The sequence below is a fragment of the Ochotona princeps genome, chromosome 9 (assembly GCF_030435755.1).
Source record: "Ochotona princeps isolate mOchPri1 chromosome 9, mOchPri1.hap1, whole genome shotgun sequence".
NCBI lineage: Eukaryota > Metazoa > Chordata > Mammalia > Lagomorpha > Ochotonidae > Ochotona > Ochotona princeps.
Genome location: NC_080840.1, coordinates 58,764,386 through 58,787,129, shown reverse-complemented (window position 1 = coordinate 58,787,129; position 22,744 = coordinate 58,764,386). Strand labels below are relative to the sequence as shown.

The window sequence follows — 22,744 nt, the reverse complement described above, 5'->3', positions numbered from 1 at the left end:
GGGAGCTCTGGATAGAGTTCCTGGCCCCTGGTCCTGGCCTGACCCAGCACAGCACTGGTTGTTATAAGTATCTGGGGAGATGAAAGACGTTTCTCTCAATCTCTGTGCCTATCCTTCTCTTTGTGTTTGGAATTTTTTGTGACTTTTTTTTTTTAAGATAGAGGAATACACAGTATGAACCCAAATCTGAAATCAACTAAGCCAGTTCTAACACTGTAAAAATAGGGACAGTGCCCACGGAGCCAGCATCCTACCAATTCTGCATCCTGGCTAGCCCACTTCCAATCCAACTTTCTGCATATGGCTGGGGAAAACAGCAAAAGACAATCCACGGACTTGGGCCCTTGCACCCACATGAGAGACTCAGAGGAAGCTCCTGGCTCCTGGCTTAGCCCATTGTAGTCATTTGGAGAGTGTACCAGTGGATGGGGGAACCACTCTCTCTGTCTCTCTCTCTCTGAAAAATCTACCTTTCAAATAAAAATAAAATACAAGGAAAAATTAAAATTGTGATTGTGCCGAAAACCTTATGATGACATCAGGGGAAGGACTACAAAGCCAATATGTAAACCATGTTTTTAGCATGTCTCACACCCAATCCATCTGCAAAGGATGGATTCCAGCTGGGACAGATCACTTCTCACCATCTCTTTCACTTTTTACCTGGATTAGTTCACATTTTCCAGCTTCCTCCTTCCTTCCTCATCTGGATGTCTACCAAAAGGCATTCTGTTTCTGTCCCCCAGCATGAGAGCTGCCAGAACAAGTTTACTGAAAAGATAAACTGAGGTGTTCTTTCACTCATACCTCCAGTGGTGGTCCATTCCATCCAGAACAACAGTCAAAGTCCTAACAGCACCCTGTAGAATGTTACAGGAGAAGCCTCCCCTCCTACCACCCTACACACTCATCTCTCACCATCTCCAGCCTCACTTCACTTGAGCAGTTCTTCCCCAGATGCACTGGGCACAGTCCTACCCCAGGGCCTTGGCAACGGCACAAGCCAGCCACGACTTCACCTCCAAAGAGCCACACAGTTTGCTCCCTCAACCCTTTCAAATGTCACAGTGAGGCTTTAAAACTGCAACCATCTCCCTTCCCTACTAGATCCACTCCTCACTTACACAGTATGTTTGCTTTTCAAGTTCTCTGTCATTTACTTATTTAGTTTATATATAAGCTGCATACTGACAAGGTGTCATTTTGGGTTTGGGGTCTGGGTCGTTAAATCCTGTGTCTTGGTATCTAGAACAGGGGTTTGACGTATAGCGGAATGCCAGTCAATATTCATCAAAAGATGGCACACATATTTCTGCTCTCCATGGTTATATATTGTTTGGCTCCTTTACAAGAAGAAAAATGTTCATTGATTCATTCAACAAATTTACATTCCAAACATCTTCTGACATGGCACTCACTGCCCTTTGCAGGCCCAAATGAGATGGCCTTCTTGTCCCCCATAGGCACCTAGGCAGGTATCATCAACAACTTAGGAAGCCTAGTCCCAACACAAACATTCCAAGGTCAGACCACAAATCCTATGACCCTCCCTCTGGCCAGAGTTTTGTTCAGTGGTCTAGTTTGGGAGTCCCCTAAGAAACTCCACCTGGGATACTCCCAGACCTGATTCTTGCATGTGCCAGCCAGTACAGGGTGTGGTTCAGTCTGTCATCTGCATAAGACTACTCACACTGGTGATTGTAGCTGCCTGGTCAGTTCTGTGTCTGACTCCACACTGTATGCAAACCTCATGTGCTGCAGCCCAGCCCAGCCCAGCCCAGCCTGACACACACCATAAGCCACCACTCACAATGCTGGCATTCTATATTGGAGTACAACTTCAAGTCCTGCTGGGCAGTTGGGTAGTGAGCCAGCAAATGGAAGATCTCTCTCTCTCTCTCTTTCCCCCATCTTTTAAACAGGTAAATATTGTACAAAATGCATGAATAGTAACATAAAATCTAATTTTTAAAAATTGCTATATCAAAACCTAGTACGGAGGTAGAAGGTGAGGGAGGACAGAGGAGTGTAGCGGAGGCAAAGGGGACCACAGGCAGTAGATCTGCAGTGAGAGTGGGATTGCATGTTCTAGAATCTGGAGAACAAGTGAAGGGAAAGGGCATGTTAGCCAGCACTTCTGAAGATTCCAACTTATCACAGGAAGACTTGGAAGCTACTAGAAGGGTTTCTTTGTTTCTTTTTTTCTTTATTTTGTTCTGTTTCATTTGTGTCACCGTGACATGACCAGACCAGTATTTTGAAAATGCTTTATTACTGAGACTGCCTTTGGGAAGGGGCATTCCAACAGGTACAGGAAGACAGGTTAGAAAATGGCAGAACAGCCCAGGGAAGCTGACCACAACACAGAGGCCCGAGGGGCTCAGAGACTGCACTGCAGTTATGGCTCAGCCATGGTCACAGTACATCTCCTACAGGTTCACATGCTAGGAGCTTGGGCCTCAGGGTGCTGATGTTAGGAGGCGGTGTAGCCTTTAAGAGAGGAGACAGCCTGCAAGATGATTAGGTTCCTAAAAGGGAACCTTCCTTGGATGGTGTAGTAGAGTTTTCTTGGAATCCCAATTAGTTCCTAGGAGCAGTGGGTTGTTACAAAAGAGTAAGTCAGGCTCTGTCCCTTCTTCTGGCTCCCTGTCCTGCCATATTATCTCTCCTTGTCCCCAGGACAACATTGTCACAGCCAGAGGGAGGAGTCCCTTCCAGAGGCCCTGTTGATAGGGCTGTCTGAACTTGGACTCAGCCTCCAAAGCTGTAAGCTAAATAAACTTCTTATCACATACCCAGCCTCAAGTCATCTTCTTACATATATCAGTGAAAAATGGTCTAATACAGCTACTTCTGCAAAGAAAATCACCAAGTGAAGAACGGTGTTAGCCACAATTTTTCTTTTTTGTATTCTGATGCTCTAACATGCAGATTCCAGCTGACCCTGAAGGGACTGTCCCTACCAGTGTTGGTTGACTGTAAAGGGAACAACCCTTTACAGTCAGACCTACCAACACAGAGCCCAAATCCCCTGCCACGTCCTCTCTGGGGCTTCCACATGCTGAGCCACTCTCCATCTAAGGGACAGTTCCTCCACCCCAGGTGCTGTCCCTGCCTTGCCTGTTTATTCCCATGGAAAACAAAGTAGAGGGCCTGACCCATATCTATCTCCACCCTCTCCTTCTATCACCTGACCATGGTACTTCCCGGAGTGGGTCGTGGGACGCACCACTAAACTTCCTTCATGCAGTCCTTCCTATGCCTTCATATCCAACCTCACCTGAAAAAAGTGAATCGCTGGAACCTTTACGACATTGCCACCTTTGAAAAACAAAAGTATGACCCATTTATTCTAGTTGATATGTGGATGGTATATGATGGTAAAATTCAAACAAAAGATCATTTCTTCAGCACTCCCAGCTATGCCTTCTACAACACATCTGTAATGTCCCTGAAACAAGGAAAAAGAAATCAAAGCAATGCAAAATATTAGATAGTAATATTTTAACCTCTGTAAGAAATTATAATACTATCAGAAATTCATTTAAAATGAGCATCAATTTCTTAATAAGACAAAACTGTGCATGCCTTTAAACTCAGTAAGCCTAGAGACATTTATTTTCTGATTATAAGATAATGATTTATATATATATATTTTAAACTCAGCTTGTGGGGCCAGCATCGTGGCATAATGGGTTAGACTGCTGCCTGCAGTATGGGTATCCCATATAGACAACAATTCAACTCTCAGATGCTCCACTTCTGATCTAATGCTTCTGGCTAGCTAATGTGCCTGGGAAAGTAGCAGAAGATGGACTCAGTACTTGGGGCCCTGCACACAAAGGCAAAACCTAGGTGAAGCTCCTAGTTTCTGGTTTTGGCCCAGCCAGCCCAGGCCAGATAACTGTGTCCATTTCAGGAGTGAAGCAGTGGATGAAACATCTCTCTTTCTCTCTCTTTTTGACTCTGCCTTTCAAATAAAATAAATCCTTTCAAAACTTAGTTTATGGGCCCAGAGCAATGGCTCAGTGCTCCGTGGCTAAATCCTTGTCTTGCATGTGCCAGGATCCCATATGGGCACCAGTTCTAATCCCAGCTGCTTCATTTCCCATCCAACCCCCTGCTTGTGGCCTGGTAAAGCAGTCAAGAAGAGTCCAAAGCATTGAGACCCTGCACCCATGTGGGAGACCCAGAAGAAGCTCCTGGCTCCTGGCTCCTGGCTCTGGCTCCTGGCTCCTGGCTTGAATTGCCTCAGCTGCAGCCACTGTGGCCACTTGGGGAGTAAACTAGCAGACAGAAATTTTTTCTGTCTCTCCTTCTCTCTATAGATCTGCCTTTCCAATAAAAATAAGTACATCTTTTCTTGAAAAAATTAGCTTATGAGGTGGTCAAATATTAGATATCATTTGTAACAACTTAACAAAGTAGTATGTGCAACTAAAATTTATTTTGAAACAGCTACCAAAAATGACATGTGTAAATTTTCATTGCAAGGTACATAACACAAATACATAGAATTACAGCAATACTATTTAGTGAGGCAATATTTATTTTACAAAGATGAAAATGTCCAGCTTAAATTCCCAAGAAAAATACTTAATAAAAATAAGTCTATAATTTATGTGATTTTTGTTCTAAGAAATTTTATAGCATTGTATATATCCAATATGTAGCAACTACATAGGGTTACTGACTTACAGACACTGGTTGCCTGGTCTTTCATGGGGAGACCATTCAACAGAATGATTAATCCACACTTGTATTGAATTTGGCTAAGTATGTTAAAAGATAAAAAAGATGAAAAAGAGCTATTTTGTGTAATTTTTCCATATTCTATACAAAGAATAAATACCAAAATACCCAATACCAGTAAAAGTGAAAAAATCCCAAAACATCTTGATCTTGAAATACTATTTTAAAAGTTGTGAAGCGGTGTTTTTTTTTCACATTCATAACACATCTGTTACTGTGAAAGGTTAGGAGAATATAAAATAAGTGTTGAACAATACCTTAGGAAATCGTATTCCTTTGAAGGAAAATGGTACTGTTATATTCAAAGTCTCTGCAAACACAATACAAAATGTCACTGGTCATCATTAAGTGATTTTTAAAGTAACTTTAGAGAGGACACATAGTATCATAAGAGGTATTATCAAGTAAAATTACAGAGAAATGATGAATTATATCCCCTGGATACTATTCTTCTTTTTCCATATCCCAAAGCCTTCCATACCTGTCTAAATCTCATCCCCAAAAAACGCTAAAATTTTAAAACCCACTGCTCTCAATAGCAAACAAAAATATGCCTCATCCCAAGTTAAACAAGGATGTGTGCATTTCAAACTAAAACATTCAGAGATAATACTACACATTTCACTGGTTTAATAGAGAACAAAAATTTTAAGTAGAAGAGATACATCAGGGGCAACCAACATATTGAATGTCCTTCCAATCACCCTAAGAAGCCTAAGTGTTTAGCCACTATTTACACACACAGATGTTAGCCCTGGCCATTGTGGCCAGCTGGGGAGTAACTCACTCACTCTCTCTCTCTCTCTCTCTCAACTCTACCCTTCACAAAAATTTTTTAAAAATCTTTTAAAAGAAGATATTACAGCAGTCCTAGTCTGATACAATGATGTCTTTGCAAAAAGGAGAAATTTGGAACTTTGAGACACACACAACAGAAGGAAGACAATGTGAAGAGATGTTAGAGGGACATCTACAATGCCAGAAACATCTGGGGCCACCAGGAGGTGAGAAAGACATGCAACAGACTATTCTTCAGTGTCTTCAGAAGGGGAATGGCCCTGCTACACCCTGATTTCCATTTCTCTTCTCTAAGGCTGTGAGGATACTCCTCTGTTAAGTTTCTGTTGCTCACTCCTCTGGCGGGACACAGTCCCTGCAGGTGAGAGCAAGGAACACGATAAGGAGCAGCCCAGACCAGTCCAAGGAAAGGTACCCACTGGCATACATCTGGCACAGGTTGGGGGCAGACCAGGCTGAACAAGTTCACATCACCCACTGGTGAATCCGAGCACCAGAACAGTGATGGTCAAGCCAGGAGTGGTGGCAACACACACCAGTACACATTGCAGCTGGGACTGGGTGCATGCTGGGCCGGGCTAGACTGTAACCCTCACCAGCTGGAATTGGGGGTGCACTAGGCTGGGACAGGCTACAGCACCCCCTGGCAAATGCCGAGGCGAGACGGGCCATGCCAGACTGGGCTGCAGTGCCCAACCAACACACATAGGAACCAGGGATGGAGGGGGTAAAGCTGGCAGTGGGAATGTAGAGGTCCCCCCTGCTGGAACACGTCGTCCACTGGATAGCGTGAGTCAGGATGGGGGCAAACCAGACCAGGCAGGGCTACAACACCTGTGGGCCTCATGTGAGCCAGATCAGCAAAGAGCCAGGCTTGGTTGACTGTCCCTACTGGTACAAGCATAAATCAGAGTGGGTGAGGCTTGGTTGGACTTTGCCACTGCTTCAGACGGCAGATACTGGCACGGGGGGCTAATTCTGCCAAGCCAAACTACAGAACCACCTGGAGAGTGCCTGATCTGGGAGTGGGCCCAGGAGGGAAACAGTAAGCACCTCCCTCTTGGGATACCACTCCCACTGGAGAGCATGAAAACCAGGACAGGAGCAAACCTGGCTGGACAGAATGGTACCCACCAGCATGTGCGTGGGCTGGATAGTCGGGCTGGTTGGGTTGAACCAGGCTTCAATGCCCTTTGACATGTAGAAGAGCTGAATGGAATGTGGGACAGACCAGACAAGACTGTGGTACATACTAGCAAGCATAGGAGCCAGGGCAGGGGGTTCCTATGGTGGGGGTTATTGCAGGTTGCACCAACTAGGCTGCAGGTCCCACTGGTTTTTGTGAGGGCCAAGTGTGAGCTGAGCAGAAACAGACTGGACTGCAACACCCATTGGTGTGGACGACAGGGCTGGAAACAGAACTGACCCAGCAATTGCAACCATCAGCTGACTGGGGGCAAAGGACTGTGCCCTCTACTAGCAAGTACACACAAGAATCTGGTCTGGGATCACCTCAGATAAAGTTTCTTTGGGGATATCCCCAGTCGAATTGCTGGACTCAGAATCCCAACCATCAAGAGAAGTGCAGGTTCCATGGTCTAACCATGGAGTTCTTAGGTTAAAGCCGAGCCTCCTCAGAGGCTCAGATGGAGCAGTGGACAGCATATCCAGATGCAAATGGAGGATTTGGCAGTACACTGGAGCCGGCAGAGGATATCTGGTACCACAACAGAGGACATAACAAATCAATCAACTACCCTAGCCATGTGTTGGCAGTGAAAATCTGGGCAGAGACTCTAAGGTGGGATGTGTCAACCAGTAGATTCTGGAGAGATTTCATCGTGCTTGGAGTGGAGAGACCGGCAACCATTCAGAACTATTGAACTATCAAAGCCACTTGAGCAGGACCCTCGGAGCATGCCCCACATTGGGAACCTGGGATGGGTGGGAGACTAGGTGGGTCGTCTCCCTTTATCTCCACCTTTACTCCAGATACAGAAAAAAAAGAGAATGTGGAAATAATAGTCTTACCCACTTTCCTGTAGCCCTTGAATCTTTGTGCCCTAATTAATCATGTAAAGATTGTCAAAAATAAAGAAATTTTCAAAAAAAATTATGGCTGGGGGTCTGGCACGGTGGCCTAACAGCCAAAGATCTCGCCTTGAACACACCAAGATCCCATATGGGCGCTGGCTGTAATCCAGGCATCCCTGCTTCCCATCCAGCTCCCTGCTTGTAGCCTGGGAAAGCAGTTTATGACAGCACAAAACCTTTGGACCCTGCACCCACGTGGGAGACCTGGAGGAGGCTCCTGTTTCCTGGCTTCGGATTGGCTTCGGATTGGCTCAGCATGGGCCATTGCAGCCATGTGGGGAGTCAGTCAGCAAACAGAAGATTTTCCTCTCTGTCTCTTTCTCCCTTTTTCGCTGACTTTCCATCAAAGACAAATCTTTTTTAAAAATGTTAAAAGCAATGCTTTGAGTAGAAAGGAAAAAAACTGCTGTTAGAAAATGCTCTTCGCATTTACTACATTCAATTTGCATAGTTTTCTTACAAAGAATTTGTTTCTATTCTAATATTAGTATGAAATAACTGCTTACCTCCCTTCATAGCTCTGCATAAAGAATACACATCACTAGATCCTTGGCATAGCACTTGTTTACGCATGGGCAGATCCACGGAGTTGACAGTGACGTAGAGATTTAAATACAATTTGCTCAAGTCTTGCCCTTAAACAGAAAAGAATTTAATTGACCAATAAGAGACTCTTTTTTATAGAAAAAATCATTATAAACTAAAAATGTGCACTGTGCTTTTCTTGAATTATTTCATCATCACAACTACCCATAAGGCAGATATTACTAATTTGGCTCTATAGATGAGAAAACTTAAATTCCAAGGAATTTCCAGTTTAGTAGATTATAATCGAAGAATTTCTACTCTAGTGGATTGTAATCAAAGAGAATGTTCCACAGTAAGAAATACATGTTACGAATAAAACACAGGAAAATGTGTAACTTGATTGAGAATATGATCAACAAAGACATAAACTTTCCAACTATAGTAACAGTTCTGCTAGAAAATTTAAAGGAAAAGAAAGGGTGTAAGGATAATGAACCCATGTCAACACGTTTGGTATTGATTAAAGATTTCCTGGAGAATAAAACTAACCTTTGATGAGAAACAAAATGTATGGCTTTTTTTTTCCTCATCATCTCTATTACCAGTTAACAGGGAAACTTCCAAAAATAACATTGCATTTCGCTGAACTCTTCCAAGTTATTTAGTTGGCTAATTATTTTTATAATGAAAGAAATTTGATGTGATGAAAATAACCACTACCTCATTCAGAAGATTTCTCTAACAGGCTAATCGTGACTTTCAAAAATATTTTTTAATTTGCAGGACTGGACATTTTTGTCCAGTGAGTTAAGCTTCCATCTGCAAGGCCAGCATTCACTATCAGATCAATGGTTTCAATCCTGGCATCTCTGCTTCTGAACCAGCTCCCTGCCTCTCAATCGAATAAATAGATCATTAAATTGTTTTTGCTTATTTGAAAAGCAGAGAGATGGAAACAGAGAGAAATCTTCCCTTTCAATGATTCTCTCCCTAAAAGACTTACAACACCAGGGCTAGATCAGGCCAAAGTCAGGAGCCCAGAACTCAATCCGGATCTCCCATCCACGTAAGTAACAGGGACATCCGGATCCCCCATCCATGAAGTAACAGGGACACAGTACTTGAGCCATCATCTGACTCTGAGGATATGCACTGGCAGGAAGCCGAGACCACTACCAGAGCTGTGCCTGAACCAGGACGTGCCTCATGTGACATCTTAACTGCGTCACCAAATGCTCACCCCAACTTGGCCATTTTTAAATTGAACTTGGCTGTGTTTGACAGGTCAGCCAACTCGAGCTCAGAACCCTCTTTAGAATTCAAGCCATCACCCTTCCGGTTTTCCTCCTTCCTCTCTGACTCCATTTCGATCGTTTCATTGGTGTCTCTTTGGGTTCAATCCTCCATTCTCCTCAACTTTGGCTCTTAAACATCTTCCCTGGTTTTAAGTACCACATAAGGTGATAAATCCCAAAGCATAACCTTTACATTTCATCTTTGTCCTCAACACCTGTCCCAAATACTCAAATACCATTGAACAACCTAGATGTTTTCTGCTTTTGTGATTTCTGCCTTAATGGCTTGGCTGGAGGCTGTGTGAACTCCAGGCCTGACAGTCTACGTGACACCCAGCAGGACACCTGGCAGGTCACGTAAGGCAGACCACTCCTCAGGAAGGAGGTCCTGGTGTTAGATAAGACCCACTGCCCTATAGCTCATCAGTTTGTATCTTTTGGAAGTTGCTTGCTTCAAACCCACCAATAGAACCCTGTGCTGTTGAACCTCGCTCTCTTTTTCTGCCTTACTGTTCCTGCCACAGCCTCGGCTGCAGCTGCCCCACCCCACCCCCGCCCCCGGGCTTGGGGTGGGAGGGGGTGGCTGGGAGACCTAGGTTAACCTGAATAAACTGCCCTTTAAGCGTTAGCACCAACTTCAGATTCGATCATTTTCTGGGGATCTTAAAATCCGGCACAACACCATCTCTACTCAAATACTGCTCGGTTTCCTTCCCAACAGACCCAAAAGTGATTTCCTCATCTTCATTACCAAATGAGCACTAGAATTTCCAGTACACTGCATCATACCAGCCTCCTCCTTTATTACTCTGGACCTGAAGTACCATCAAATTTCCTAATTTGCTCCTCCATCTGTATTTTCAGGCTAATGTGTGGGAAAGCAGATCACCATGAGGTCTGTTTCAAATAGTGGTTTCATGGCCTACAATATGGACTTAAGCCAGACTTTCTCCAAAACCAGAGCTGTGCATAAAAATTGAAAAGCTGTTTTCACACAGAATTCGTGGAGACAGGGGCACACAAGACTGTACCAGACATTGTGGAGTCTGGCAATAATGCAAGACAAAGAATCTCTTCCATTTCCACAAGAACACAGCAAGGTTGCAGTCTTCAATTACTCCATGAAAGGAAGTCTTGCACTGATATCTCGATGATTCATATCTTGAGAAGCTCCTTGGCCTTGGGAATAACTGTGATCATTTTAGACTGATGGGCACAGGTAATACTGAGGTAGTACTTCTGCCGGGCATCAATCGGGGAATATTAATGTGATATGTGTAAGAATAAAAGAGATGAGAAATGAGCCACAGGGCAACAAAGAGAACTGTTTTTGAGTCCATCAAAGCAATTCTAGGAACTTTGTGATATAACTTTGACAGAAAATTCCTCTGATCTGGCTTGCTTTCTTGCTTGCTTGTTTGATTTGTTTGTTTGTTTGTTTGTTTATTTATGGCAATTAGTTAATAGCACACAAATAATTCACTAACAAGAATACGAGATCTTGGGCCAGGCGGCGTGGCCTAGCAGCTAAAGTCCTCGCCTTGAACACAACCCGGGATCCCATATGGGCACCGGTTCTAATCCCGGCAGCTCCACTTCCCATCCAGCTCCCTGCTTGTGGCCTGGGAAAGCAGTCGAGGATGGCCCAGCTTTGGGACCCTGCACCCGCGTGGGAGACCTGGAAGAGGTTCCTGGTTCCAAGCTTCGGATCGGCGCAGCACCGGCCATTGCGCTCACTTGGGGAGTGACTCATCAGATGGAAGATCTTCCTCTCTGTCTCTCCTCCTCTCTGTATATCTGACTTTGTAATAAAAATAAATAAATCTTTTTAAAAAAAGAATATGAAATCTTAAAATACACAATTTCCGTTCCTAACCTATTTTAAGTTAAGAGTGACATTTACAGATTTTGCTGCAATCCAGTACAAATGCAACCAAAAAAAAAAAAAAAAAAAGCTTGAGGGCCTCACACTATGGCTCAGTGGCTAAATCCTCTCCTTACACCAGCTCCCATCCAGCTCCCTGCTTGTGGCCTGGGAAAGCAGTCGAGGATGGCCCAAAGCCTTGACATTCTGCACCCACATGGGAGACCTGGAAGATGCTTCAGGCTTTGGATTGGCTCAGCTCCAGCTGTTGCAGTCATTTGGGGAATGAACCAGTGGATGAGACGTCTCTCCTTCTTTCTGGAGATCTGCTTCCCCAATCATCTTTTAAAAACAAAACAATTTAAAAGAAGGACGAGGAAGAGAAAACTGCTGGAAGGCAGGTGATTAGCAGGCAGCCAGCAGCTGCTACACTGCAGACCTGTCTGGAATGAGCTGGAATGAGCTGTCTCTGGCTATCTTAGGGCTCTGCTGTGAGGTGATCTTCGGGGCTTCCCATTTACCCGGCTGCAGGCGTCTCGGGCACGCGTTTTGGTCTGATGAGCTTCCTGCCTGATTCTCCTTCCTTCCCTCTCATTTTTCAAATATATCACATCTGCATTCCGATCTGAACCCTTCCATGGCTTCTCTGGCTCCCTCTCCTGTACCGTTCATCTTCCCCAGGAAAGCTAACCCACATAATTCCTTCCTGCTGTTTACTCTTCAGAGACTCCTAGGTGATGAATGTTGTGTTGTTATTGGACCTGGAAAGACGCAATAAGGATGAAGATTCACTAGACGAGCTCTATATTTTAGTACCTGTCACCACTTTCAAAAATCTACAGTCAAGGTGGATGAAAACTAAGTCAATGTAGTTATAATACTGCAAAAAAAAAAAAAGGAGGCACTTGAAAATGAGATTTTTATGCAAATCTTTCTTATATCAAACATCCAAGGCAAAGCATGTAAGGACTAGAAAAAAAAAATCTTAGGGAAATAGAAATTGTCAAGTCTTAGGCAAAATTTAGGTTATTTCATTTACCATTGGCGAAGAAGATGTAACAGCGTTAACCATTCTTTGCTCTGTTACCACTAAGCCTTATTGCTATCATTTCACTCGTTGTATTGTATTATCTCCACATTTGTCTCCTTTTATACTGATGGATTCTTAAAGATCAAGGGAGTATTTTTTTTTAATGTTTATTTATTTGTATTGGAAAGGCAGATGTACAGAGAGGAGGAAAGACAGAGAGGAACATCCGTCCGATGATTCACTCCCCAAGTGGCCACGATGACCGGTGCTGCGCCAATCCGAAGCCAGGAGCCAGGAACTTTTTCCCGGTCTCCCACAGGAGTGCAGGGGCCTGAGGCTTTGGTCTATCCTCAACTGCTTTCCCAAGCCACAAGCAGGGAGCTGGATGGGAAGTGAAGCTGCCGGTTCATATGCTGCTCATATGGGATCCCAATGCGTTCCAGGCGAGGACCTTAACCATTACGCTATCGCGCCGGGCCCAAGGGAATATTTCATCAATGAATTCACAGCACCTAGCACAACAGTTGAAGCATACTATATATATATATGAGCCAGGTACAGTAGCCTAGTGGCTGAAGTTCTCACCTTGCATTGCAGGTGGACGCCTGCCATTACAGACACTTGGGGAGTGAACGAGCAGATGGAAGCTCATTTTGTCTCTCCTCTGTAAAATCTGACTTAGAAATAAAAATAATAAATAAATATCTTTTAAAAAGAAACATACTATGTATTTACTAAGCACTTTTTTAAAAAGATTTGTTAATTTTTATTGCAAAGTTAGCTATACAGAGAGGAGGAGAGACAGAGAGGAAGATCTTCCATCCATTGATTCACTCCCCAAGTGACTACAATGGCTGGAACTGCACCAATCTGAAGCCAGGAGCCTGGAGCCTCCTCCAGGTCTCCCACGTGGGTGCAGGGTCCCAAGGCTTTGGGCTGTCCTCAACTGCTTCCCCAGGCCACAAGCAGGGAGCTGGATGGGAAGCAGGGCTGCCAGAATTAGAACTGGCGCCCATATGGAATCCTGGCGTGTTCAAGGCAAGGATTTTAGCCACTAGGCTACTGCATAGGGGCCCCAATTTTGCATCATTTTTTTTTAAATGCACACTGTTTTTCTGTTTGTTTTGTTTTTGTTTGTTTTTGTTTGGTTTGGTTTGGTTTTTTGGAAAAATAGATCTACAGAGAGAAGCAGAGACAAAGATCTTCTCTCTATTGATTCACTCCCCAAATGGCTGCAATGGCCAGAGCTGAGCTGATCCAAAGCCAGAAGCCAGGAGGTTCTTCTGAGTCTCCCACGTGGGTGCAAGGTCACCATTCCGGGCCCTATCTACTCAGTATTTTTTTAAGTGAATGAATGAATGCACAGACAAAACATCAAAAGACAAGTTAAATAATTAGACTCAGGAAAATTAAAACGTTATTCATTGCCTATATTTCCTGAGTTCTCAGCTACCATTTTTATTGTAATCTGGGGACTCAAATCCAGGGGAAATGCTTCTTTCAGCGGATTAGTATGAAAGCATTTTATAAAGAAAGCAAGCTCCAGATCTACGCTAGGATGTAGATGATGGGGATAGTGATTAGAACTGGGATTTTCCTGAGATGCCATGACTTAGACTCAACAAGCGATGCTGGCTAACTCATATGGGAAAATGTAAACTCGATTCACACAGACACTTAGTTGCAACCCCTGTTAGTTTTTTATTAAACTAGTAATAAGTAAACAGTCATAGAAAAAAACACAAAATAAAACACATTATCCCCTCTCATCCTACCATCATATTTTTCTCTAGAAAATATATACCTTTGAAATTGTTAGCAATCTCAAGTTGTATCTACATCTACCCCACGTGTTTGTGTTGTCCTTTTGCCATGAACATGGGTTGGCCTAGTGACTTGCTTCTAATCAACAGAATATACAAGAAAGGTGATAGAGTATCTCTTTCATAATTAGGTTATTTAAGATCACAACCTTCATATTATTATCTCACTAGTTCCCTTGTTGGCCTTGATGAAGCAAGATCTTTGCTGAAAAGGCCCACACACAAGAACTGAAGGATGGCCATTAGCCAGGATTCAGACACTAAACATTTCCAACAACTATATGAACTTAGATCTTTTCCTGTTTAACTTTCAGAAGGGATGCCAATCCTGGCCAACACCTTGATTATAGCCTTATGGGAGGTCCTAAAGCTGACAAGATAAGCCAGACCCAGCATACCGATCCACGGAGATTCTAAGACAACAAATGTGTGATATGTGAAGCCACTAAGATTATAATGATTTTTATGTGGCAATAGGTGACTAACACAATTACATCTGGAAATAATTATTCACCATTAATTTGAGCCTTTAATTCATCTACAAACAAAAATGTGGACTTACTTGGAATGTAATAAACATATACTAATCCTTTGGTTCCCTTCAACGTTATACAGGGCTTCACAGTCATTGAAATAGGGACTTTCATGTTATCTAAATGGAAAAAAGATAATGTCAATAAATTAGTATACATCATTTCCAATTACTACAGTATTTTGAATACCAGTTCCCAAAAGATACCTTTTGTACTAAAATTAATTAATAAGGAAAATTGAGGATGTTTAAAAGTATTTCCCCAAAAGAATGTCATCAGTAACAGAAAATAGTGGATAACCCTGGATTCTCCTGGTACCCACACAGAAAATGTGCAGACAAATTCCCTTTGTGAAAAATTAGAAATGAATTAAAAGGCTCTAAAACACTGAATTGTACTACTCAAAGTAGGCAGAGAAGTTTGGGATACCTTTCTCCAGAAATTCCTTTTTTTTAAAAAAAGAATTTATTTATTTTCATTGGAAAGGCAGATTTACAGAAAGAAGGAGAGACAGAGAGAGAGAAAAATCTTCATCCACCGGTTCACTCCCCAAGTGACCGCAATGGCTGAAGCTGAGCCTATCCAAAGCCAGGAGTCAGGAGCTTCATCCGGGTTTCCCCGCGGGAGCAGGCTCCTGAGGCTTTGGGTCATCCTCTGCTGTTTTCCCAGGCCATAAGCAGGAGCTGGATGGGAAGTGGAGCAGCTGGGACACAAACTGGAAAACATATGGGATGCCACACTTGGAGGTGAAGTCTTAGCTTGTTGAGCTATTGTGCGAGCTCCTCCAGAGACTCTTTATTATTATTTTACTATTTTACTATTTTGATGATCTTTACATGGTTAATATGGCTCAAAGGGTCAAGGGCTACAAGAAAGTGAGTAAGACAGCTGTTTCCACATTCTCTTTTTTCCTTTCTGTGTCTGGAAGAGGAGAAACAAAGGAAGAAGCCACACCCAGCCTCCCACCCATCCCAGGGTCGCTGATGTGGGGCATGCACCAACGGCACTGCTCAAGTGCTTTCCATAGTTCTACTGCTCTGAACTGCTGCCAGTCTCGCCATTCCAAGCACGATGAAATCTCTCCAGAATCCACTGGTTGACACAGCCCACCTTAGTGTTTCCGCTTGCCCAGATTTTCACTACCAACACATAGCTAGGGTAGTTGATCAATTTGTTCTGTCCTCTGTTGTGGCACCATGGGTCCTCTGCAGACTCCAAAGTACTGCCATAGTCTTCCTGTGCACCTGGATATGCTGTCCACTGCTCCATCTGAGCGTCTGAGGTGGCTCAGCTTTGACATAAGAACTCCATGGTTAGACCACAGAACCTGCACTTCTCTTGATGGTTGGGATTCTGAGTCCGGCAGTTCAGTTGGGGAGATCCCCAAAGAAACTTAGTCCGAAGTGATCCCAGATCTGATCCTTGTGTGTACTTACCAGTACAGTCTGTCACCCCTAACAGCCTTGCATATGCTGGTGGTTGTCATTTAGGGGTCAATTCTGCCTCCAGCCCCATCTTCTACACAAACCAATGGGTGTTGGAGCCCATCCCAATCCTGCCCACCACATACTTGGCCATGTAAACCAGTGAGAGCTACAGCCTAGTTGGGATGACTCCCAATAACCCTTACTAAGCCCGCCTCTGCCCTAGCTCTTATGCTTGCCAGTATGTACAGCAAACTGGGCCAGTCTGCCCCAAATCCCATTCAGCTCGCATACATGTCAATGGGCATTGAAGCCTAGTTCAATCCAATAAGCCCCACTATCCAGCCCACATACCTGCCGACGGGTGCCACTCTGTCTAGCCATGCCTGCCCCAATCCTGATTCTCATGCTCACCAGACGGAGTGGCAACGCAGGAGGGAGATGCCCAATGTTTCCCTCCTGGGCCCACTCTCACTCCCAGATCAGGCACTCTCCAGCCGGTTCTGCAGTTTGGCTTGGCAGAATTAGCCCCCCATGCCAGCATCTGCTAACTGATGATGCAGCAAGGTCCAACCAACCCCTACCCACTTTGGCTTATATTTGCACTAGTAGAAACAGTCAGCCCAGCCTGGCTTTTCCCTGGTCCAGCTCACATGAGGCCAACAGGTGTTATAGCTCTGTCCGGTCTGGTCTGCCCCCATCCCAACTCACGCTCTCCAGTGGGAGTGGTGATCCAGCAGTGGAGCCCTCCACATCTTCCTACTAGCTTTGCTCCCTCCCCCGCCCAAGGTCTTGTGTGTGCTGGTTAGGTGCTGTGGCCCAGTCTTGCATGGTCTGCCTCACCTCAGCTTTTGCCAGTGGGTGCCCAGCACGGTCCACCCCCAATTCCAGCTCTGGTTGGTGGGGGCTACAGCCTAGCCCATCCCGGATGGTACTCAATCCAAACCCTCATGTGTACTGGTGTGTGTAGTGACCGAACCCGGCCCAACCCACACTCCATCTGGTGCTCAGATTCGCTAATGCGTATTGTGAGCCGGCCCTGCCTGGTTCACCCCCAATCTGTGTCCAATGTATACTGGTGGGTGCCTTTCCCTGGTCTGGTCTGGCCTGCTCCTTATCATGGTTCTTGTGCTCACCTGCAGGGACTGTCTCGTCACAGAGGCGTTTCCCAGGCTCCTCCATCAGAACCTTTCCCAATGCCAGATCTCGCCCACACAGGTGGATCCATGGGCCAGCCCTACTCAGTCCACCTCCTGACCTAGTTAGGCCTTTCCTGACTAGCTTTCAACTCATTCTGGTTATTACTGTTGGGTGGTACAGCCAGTCTAGCCTGGTCCACACACACACACAGCTCACATCTGGTTCAGCAGAGACAAAAACCTAGCCTAGCCCATCCTACACCTACCCTGGTCCTCATGGGCACCAGTGGGCACATGAAAACCATCCTTGCTACTGGGATTGTAGCAGGTTGTGGCTGTCACCAACACCTTCACATTACTATCCAGAGGAATCAGTGCTTTCCACAGAGGACTCATTTTTTGGCTAAACAGGGCTTTTTCAGGTGGTAAAGGGAGTGCTGTGGGGCGGGAGTCTCAGAATCTTGTTTACACATGTAGTCCACAGATAGCCACCACTCCCTTTGTCAGTGGGATGACAGGGAGAATCCTAGGATTTTGAAGCTTTAGAGAGCAAGAATTATGATCTTCCTTTAAGAAAGTCAAATCGGGCCCGGCGTGATGGCATAGTGGTTAAAGTCCTTGCCTAGAACTCACTGGGATCCCATATGGGCACCGGTTCCAGTCCCGGCAGCCCCACTTCCCATCCAGCTCCCTGCTTGTGGCCTGGGAAAGCAGTAGAGGACAGCCCAAAGCCTTGGGACCCTGCACCCGCGTGGGAGACCCAGAAGAAGTTCCTGGTCCCTGGCTTTGGATTGGCTCTGCTCCAGCCATTGAGGTCACTTGGGGAGTGAATCATCAGATGGAGGATCTTCCTCTCTGTTTCTCCTCCTCTCTGTATATCTGCCTTTCCAATAAAAATAAATAAATCTTTTTAAAAAAAAAAAAGAAAGAAAATCTATAGGGCCCGGCGGCGTGGCCTAGCAGCTAAAGTCCTCACCTTGAACGCGCCGGGATCCCATATGGGTGCCGGTTCTAATCCCGGCAGCTCCACTTCCCATCCAGCTCTCTGCTTGTGGCCTGGGAAAGCAGTTGAGGACGGCCCAATGCTTTGGGACCCTGCACCCGAGTGGGAGACCTGGAAGAGGTTCCAGGTTCCCGGCATCGGATTGGCATAGCACCGGCCCGTTGCGGCTCACTTGGGGAGTGAATCATCGGATGGAAGATCTTCCTCTCTGTCTCTCCTCTCTGTATATTTGACTTTGTAATAAAAATAAATCTTAAAAAATAAATAAATAAATAAATAAATATAATAAAAAGTCAAATTTTGGGTCCGGTGCCATGGCCTAGCGGCTCAAGTCCTCACCTTGGACGCGCCGGGATCCCATATGGGCGCCGGTTCTAATCCCGGCAGCTCCACTTCCCATCCAGCTCCCTGCTTGTGGCCTGGGAAAGCAGTCGAGGATGGCCAAAGCTTTGGGACCCTGCACCCGTGTGGGAGACATGGGAGAAGCTCCTGGTTCCTGGCTTCGGATCAGAGCAGTATTGGCCGTATCGCTCATTTGGGGAGTCAATCGTTGGATGGAAGATCTTTCTCTCTGTCTCCCCTCTCTCTGTATCTGATTTTGTAATAAAAAATAAATAAATCTTAAAAAAATAAAAAGTCAAATTTTTAAAAACCAAGTTATTTTTCCTAAAACATTAAAAGCTAAATAATGTGAAATAAAGGCCATGTGACAGAGCCCAAATCACCACGTGGCACAGAGAAAGCTGATGGAAGAGAGCAAAGTGGAAGCTCCATGGAGTGAGGAGTTTTTCCGGCAGAGGGCGCTGTCAGGGATCTTGCTGCAGGGAGAGAGTTTGAAGACACGCAGAGATAGCATTCAGAGTAATGTACAGGAGACAAAGACCACAAATACGTGACTGGTGAAAAATCCTGTTCCTTTTTTTCCCATTTTTTTAAAAGATTAATTTATTTTTATTGAAAAGGCAGATATACAGAGAGGAGGAGAGACAGAGAGGAAGATCCTCCATCTGATGATTCACTCCCCAAGTGACCGTAACAGCCAGAGCTGAGCAAATCCAAAGCCAGGAGTCCAGAGCCTCTTCCGCGTCTCCCACAGCAGTGCAGGGTCCCAAAGCTTTGGGCCGTCCTCGACTACTTTCCCAGGCCACAAGCAGGGAGCTAGATGGGAAGTGGGGCTGCCAGGATTAGAACCAGCGCTCATATGGGATCCTGGCACATTTGAGGTGAGGACCTCAGCCACTAGGCTACCATGCCAAGCCATTTTTGTCCTATTGTTAGTTTTTTGTGTGTGTGTGTGTCTGTGTGTGTTAGTGCACGCAAAAAGCAGAGAATAAGAAAAGACAGAGACCGAGATCTCTCTTCTACTGGTTCCCTCCCAAAATTCCTCCCAACAGCCCAGGCCAGGCCAGGCCGAAGCCCAGAGCCAGGTGTTCCACCCAGGTCTCCCACAAGAGTGTCAGGGTCCCTGTTATATGAGCCATCGTCTGCTGCTTCCCAAGGTGCTCTAAGCAGGAAGCTAGAATCACAAGCAAAACTTGGACTTGAACCAGGACCTCTGCTAAGGATATAGGTGCCGCAGGCGGCTCCTCCAGTGCTCTGCTGAAGGTCTGCCTTCCACACACCTCAGTCTTTCAACAGGCAATTACCTTATTCTCCCAGGTGTAACTTCATGGTAGCATCTGCTAGAGTGTAATAGAATAAACTGGAAAATGTCATTATTAAGTAGGTTTCTTTCTTGAAAAACTCCAAGTATACTTACATATTCCCTCCAAATGATTAGGCTAGAGATTCTTTCCCCACCCCTCAAAAGCATCTCAAAGGACTTGTGCTTTGGGAAGGGATTTTTTAAAAACTTTCCTGAGACTACTTGTGAGTAAAAAGGGCAGCCCTCCCATGCTGAGACACACAGTGGAAAGTACCAAACCAGAGCTCTTGCACATTTGCTAATGAGAAGCTGAGGGAGTTAAAAGCAGTCTGCACTAGAATTGCCGCGTGACCTGCTGCCAAACACTTAACCTCACAACAACCCTTCTAACGCAGCCTCCAATGTCGCCATCGCTTTACAACTGAAAAAGTTGGGAAATAGAGACCCTATGGATTTTGTTCAAGATCTCACAGCTCAAAACAGACAGAATCCAGCTTACATCCAAGTGAGGAAGATGGTCCCTTTGGTGCTCACAGCCCAGTGGGAGCAGAGTTCAAACCCAGGAGGCAGCCAGACCTCCACTGTCCTCTTGGGATGTAGAACCAAGGAGGCTTGGGCTGAGGCCACTGCTCAGAAGCAGTGAAACTGGAAAGAACCGGAAGCTGGGCTCGGGGCTGAGGCAGCTGGCTGTGAAAGAAGAGAAGTGCTAGCAGCAGCTGAAACACACCGGCATTTCCTGGACCCAGCAAGAGCAGCGGGAAATTCCTTCCAGAACTGACCCTCAACATAGCAGATGCTGCAATAAATTCTTGTCGCTGTTTTACTTACCACAGTAGCTGTAGTACATAATTGTATCAGAGGTGTTGCAGAACCAGTGGTGGTTCTCAGGTTCAGTAACTGAAAGAGAGAACAGTGTAGAAAAAAGCATGAAGCTGAACATGGTTCATTACTTCCCAAACTGTCAAGATGCGCGGAGGGTCGCTAACTAGTTTTCCGACTCTTGAAGAACACAGAGAAGATGGAACTGAGTCATCAGATCTGTCACATGATTTCTGAGAGCCCTTCCAACTGCTTCCTTTTTTTTACGTGTGGCTCTGTGTAAAATATTTGAGCACTTCCTGCAGAAAGGGGAAATGATTCAGAATGTATTCTTCTCTAAATCTTGGTGAGTGATTCAAGCTTTGAAAACAAAGCAAGACACTTCCCAGTCAATAGCAACAGAAACGAGTCCACTTAAACTTTCAGCACACACATTTCTTTCCCATGTAAATTGCTGTTCCCTGACACAAGTTCTTTAGACAAGAGTCTTATGGATCACACAGCTATACATCTGAACTGGAGGATTTCATGCAAGCTATACTGAGTATCAGGTTCGGTTTTGGGACTGCTGGGGCTAGAACAGATCCCTACAGGCCCGGTGTGGAGGCCTAGTGGCTTAAGTCCTTGCCTTGAATGCACCAAGTTCTCATACGGGCACTGGTTCTAATCCCGGCAGCCCTGCTTCCCGTCCAGCTCTCTGCCTCTGGCCTGGGAAAGCAGTCAAGGATGGCCCAGGACTTTGGGACCCTGCACCTGTGTGGGAGACCTGAAGGAAGTTCCTGGTTCCTGGCTTCGGAGCGGGCATATAACCGGCCGTTGCCGCCGCGTGGGGAGTGAATTAATGGACAAAAGATCTTCCTCTCTGTCTTTCCTCTTCTCTGTATATCTGACTTTAAAAAAAATAAATAAATAATAAATAAATAAATAACTCCCTTAGGAAAAAAAAAACCAATCCCTACATAGCGGACTGTTACTGAAACTATTTCAATACCAAAACCCTGACTCCATGAAAGAGACAGAGAAACTGCAGTATGCATCTCTACTCCCAAATAAAAGTACACCCTCAATAAAACTGTTAAATATACCTTGACAACAATATTCTTATCTCTGATTTTAGTTTTATTTCAATCAACAAATGAAAAAGGGGATAATAGAATGTAATTATTTTGAGGCATTATTGAATGCTGGGATTTGGCTGCTGAACACCAACGGTTCCTAATATCACAAAGAGAACAGTAGAAAGACATTATGCACCTCTCAAAGGAAACACATGGTGGTAACCATCATTCAAGCCTTACCTGCCTAGTGTACGTATCTTCCTGAAGTCCCCCCAAGAATGAATAAGGAAGACAGTATACATGACTTCCACATAGATCACATAGACATTCAAGCTTCCACCTTATTCTCTTGGAAGGAAGCAAGAAGCCCTAAAGAAAAATTCATATGGTGACAAACTGCCCAAAAAAGCCAGTACCATTTACATGTGTGGCCCATCTAAAATGCAATTCCTCTGCCTGCTAAGGCCTCTGCCCAGCCTCAGACAACAGCAGCACCAGCTGACATCTTAATTGCCACCTCATGCGGAACCTAAGCTACAACACTCAGCAAAACACTCCCAGTTCTAGATCTCCAGGCACTGTGCAATATAATGTATACTGTTGTTTTGAGTCATGGTTCTGGGGGAAAGAAAATAGCTCATTAAGTCATCTATGAAGTTTCCTAAAATAGTCAAATCTCTCTCTGATGAAGCTCCAAGATATAACTACCAATTGATGGGAAAAGCAGAAAACAGGAAAAATATTTAAATGTTTTTAAGATTTATTTTTACTTTTATTGCAAAATCAGATATACAGAGAGGAGGAGAGACAGAGAGGACGATCTTCTGTCCTTTGATTCACTTCCCAAGTGACCTCAATGGTTGGAGCTGCACCAATCCAAAGCCAGGAGCCTGGAGCTTCTTCTGGGTCTCCCACGCAGGTGCAGAGTCCCAAGGCTTT

At 44.9% G+C, this 22,744-nt stretch overlaps 1 protein-coding gene across 1 annotated transcript; it reads right to left on the bottom strand.

Annotated features, from left to right (window-relative positions):
* Window positions 1–3,322: 3,322 nt before the first annotated feature.
* On the bottom strand, window positions 3,323–20,974 carry LY96 (lymphocyte antigen 96). Its single transcript, XM_004588055.3, has 5 exons — window positions 20,757–20,974; window positions 14,747–14,836; window positions 8,151–8,279; window positions 5,010–5,062; window positions 3,323–3,451 (listed from the first exon to the last, which is right to left on the bottom strand). Exons 1-5 carry the CDS (start codon window positions 20,866–20,868, stop codon window positions 3,353–3,355), a joined length of 483 nt encoding a protein of 160 aa, XP_004588112.2. The 5' UTR covers window positions 20,869–20,974; the 3' UTR covers window positions 3,323–3,352.
* Between the last annotated feature and the right edge of the window lie 1,770 nt (window positions 20,975–22,744).